Source organism: Atta cephalotes, assembly GCF_000143395.1.
Source record: "Atta cephalotes unplaced genomic scaffold scaffold00007, whole genome shotgun sequence".
Classification (NCBI taxonomy): Eukaryota; Metazoa; Arthropoda; class Insecta; order Hymenoptera; family Formicidae; genus Atta; species Atta cephalotes.
Window position 1 is genome coordinate 4,621,778 of NW_012130071.1, and position 3,569 is coordinate 4,625,346.

The 3,569-nt window shown below is 37.3% G+C and overlaps 1 protein-coding gene across 1 annotated transcript; it reads left to right on the forward strand.

The window, feature by feature from the left end:
* The first annotated feature begins 744 nt into the window (after nt 1-744).
* Nucleotides 745-3,235, forward strand: LOC105627000 (UDP-sugar transporter UST74c-like). The gene is made up of 5 exons (XM_012208283.1): nt 745-1,716; nt 1,795-1,843; nt 2,166-2,497; nt 2,779-3,002; nt 3,085-3,235. The coding sequence occupies exons 1-5, from the start codon at nt 745-747 to the stop codon at nt 3,233-3,235; spliced, it is 1,728 nt and encodes a 575-aa protein (XP_012063673.1).
* The last annotated feature ends 334 nt before the right edge of the window (nt 3,236-3,569 follow it).

Sequence of the window (3,569 nt, forward strand, 5' to 3'; positions counted from 1 at the left end):
GTACGTTCAGGAAGACGCTATTAGAACTATCATTCTTTCCTTTTATGTTTAATAAATGGTGAGGATAGAATGGCACAGTGTTAATAATATCTCATCAAATGTACTCCAAATGTGGAAATTACAAAAAACGAAAGATTTAGTGCCAAAATAATTATAGAAGAATAATAATTGTATTAATCGATATTAATCTTCGTACGATCAAGAGAAATTTATTCTTTATACTTTCCACTCTTAAGAGTCGTAATTACAGAGAAAAAGTGTAACATGGACTAAATAGTATAAAAAATTTAGCTAAAAAAATACACTTGTGAAACCACAATTATTGTGATTAATTTAATTTTAACAATGCTGACGAAAATCTCAACTTAAGAATTCGCGCGTTCAGAGTCCACCATGTCTACATCTGTTATGGTTTGTTTTTTTCTGCTGCAGAATGAGGTTCGACGAAGGACTCTTGTCGCATGTCTTTGCGATCGCATTACACGCTTGAAACTTGACAATTACACGTTTCATGCAGGATTGCACCGAGGCCTTCATTCTGGAGCCAGTACATGTCCAGTATATGTCCGAGTCACCGCTACCATGAACGGAAGAAGAATGATAAGGTTATCTAAGCGTAGGTTCCTCAATTCGTGTTATTATTTATCGCAATAAGTGTTCTTGGATAACGAGACACATATGAACGAGGATAAGAGCGAGTTCAGGCAGAGAGACCGGTAGGCTGCTCCGTTCTTTCCTTCTACGATGACGGAACACGAGCAAAACGCGATGTTCGTCCGGGTGGCGTCGGCGTTCTTTTACGGCCTATCGTCGTTCATGATAACGGTCGTCAACAAAACCATCCTCACATCATACGCCTTCCCGTCCTTCCAAGTGCTGGGGATCGGCCAGATGCTCGCGACGATACTGGTCCTATTCTTCGCCAAGAGGCTGCGCTATGTCGAGTTTCCTAATCTGGAAGTGACGACCTTCACCAAGATATGGCCGTTGCCACTGATATACATCGGCAACATGATATTCGGCCTGGGTGGCACCAAGCAGTTAAGCCTACCAATGTTCACCGCCCTGAGGCGATTCAGTATCCTCATGACAATGATCGCTGAATACTACATCCTCGGTATCAAGGCGCGCCTGTCCATACAGCTGAGTGTTTATACCATGATCCTAGGCGCAGTGGTAGCCGCACTCAACGACCTTGCCTTCAATCTCGAAGGCTATGTCTTTATTCTATTGAATGATTTCTTCACCGCTGCTAATGGTGTATATATGAAGAAAAAGCTAGATTCTAAGGAATTAGGAAAATTTGGACTCATGTACTATAATTCTTTGTTTATGCTCGGCCCAACGGTCCTGATGGCCTGGTGGATGGGCGACATAGATCTGGCATTAGAGTTTCCCAATTGGACAAATCCACTGTTTATTCTGCAGTTTGTATTGTCGTGCATAATGGGTTTTATCCTGTCATACAGTACACTCCTCTGTACACTATATAACTCCGCGCTGACAACTACTATAATTGGATGCCTGAAAAATATATGTGTGACGTATCTCGGTATGGTGATCGGCGGAGACTATATATTTTCGTTGTTGAACTTTGTAGGATTAAATTTAAGTGTGATAGGTAGCTTAGTATATACTTGGGTAACGTTTCGTAAAAGAGAGAGTCTGCAGCCAAAGTACACTTTGTTGACTGAATCTCAAGCCAGTAGGATACAAGCCATATGATTGTAAGTTTTTATACTATAAGAACATGATGCTGTAACTTGTATAATATAAATCGTTGTACAAATTAAGAACAGATCGTTAAGATGTTCCTTTCTTCTGAACGATGATAGGGTGTTGTGTATATGACAAATAACTGTTATGAATATTTCTGTTCCTCGTATCTTAAGATGCTTTTTAGTTTACCCAAGTTAAAAAGCATGAAATAATATCGACAACCTGACTGTAATATGTATATACCAAAGTAAAATTGTCTTGTTACCAGATAAATATTAATTACAAAAGCAGATCAATTAGAGTACGACGTTGCCATAAAGTTAAATATATTAATCTATATATGCACTAATCTGTATATATTTGACAGATATTTTAATGGAAATAAATTTTATTTATTAACTGACAACACGGTTTCAAATCTTCTTACTTTCCTCACTCGGTTTCAGGCCGTTTCGCGACCGCCTGCGAGGCGTTCCTGGAGGACTATGCCAAGCACCATGTACCCCTATCCCCCCTGCAGCGTGTGCTTCTCACGATGGGCTCGGCGGCTATATCGTTGGCGAATCCGTATCGAGGTGATATGATAGCGTGTTTGGGAGAAACTACCGGTAGAAATGCTCTCATGCATTGTCATCAACAAATGAAGAATACGAATGAGGGTCAACGTATACTCGCGCAAAAACCACGCATAAATACGTCCACCGTCGACCTTTCTTACCTCAAAGACCTGCCGCTTGGGACTGTAGGCAGAACGTATCGCGATTTTTTGGATGACAATGTAAGATGAATCTTACCATCTGCGCAGAAAAAAATATTAACAGTCAATGGTAGTCTAATTGAAAATAGCTTTGTTAATTCAATTACAGTATTACAGACAATATTAATAGAAAAAACATGCCATGCTGTTTTAATGAAATATTTCATTAATTAACTTTCATTGAATTAACAAGATTATTTTCAATTAGACTACTGTTGGTAAGTATTATTAATAACATCTTTTTTTTTTCCTGGAGAACAATCACAAATGTGAGTTTTGCTGAACGAACTATATAATTGCAGAATGTGTCGCCCGACGATAGACCTACAGTGCAATTTGTCGATGATATCGAGCTGGCCTATGTGATGCAACGATATCGAGAGGTGCACGATATTTTTCATGCTATGCTTCTAATGCCGACGACGATGCTAGGAGAGGTAGCAGTTAAATGGATAGAGGCTTTACAAATGCATTTGCCGATGTGCATAACTGGCGCAATATTTGGAGCTAGTCGATTACGTCCTAGGTAAACCTGTGAGCTGCTTTGTAAGATAGCCTATAATTCATTAATATGTCATTATTATTTTGTATATTATGTAACATTTCAGACAGAGGCAATTATATTTAGATCATTATCTCTTATGGTCTATAAATACCGGATTGAATGCGAAGTTCTTGCTAGGAATATATTTCGAGGAGCGCTGGGAACAGTCCCTCGAGGATTTTCATAAAGAAATGAATATCGTACGTCTTGTATGAATTATGATTTAAGAGTAAAGATTATAATTGCTAATCAACTTATAAAAAATTATTTATTAGTTATTTAATTATTAATAATAATTATTATTATTATGTGAAAAATAAAGTTTTAGTTTCTCTGAAGTTGAAATGCTTTTTGTCAATATTAAATAAATCTAAAGAAATTACTAATTCTTAAACATACACATAGATTATAAATCGGATCTGCGTTTGAAAACAATACGCATGATTGATATTACAAATTTGATTTAATTAAACGTTACATCTGTTATAAACATATATAATCTAAAATTGTACGTTTACCATAATCGTTATTATCGTCGTTGTTTCCAAT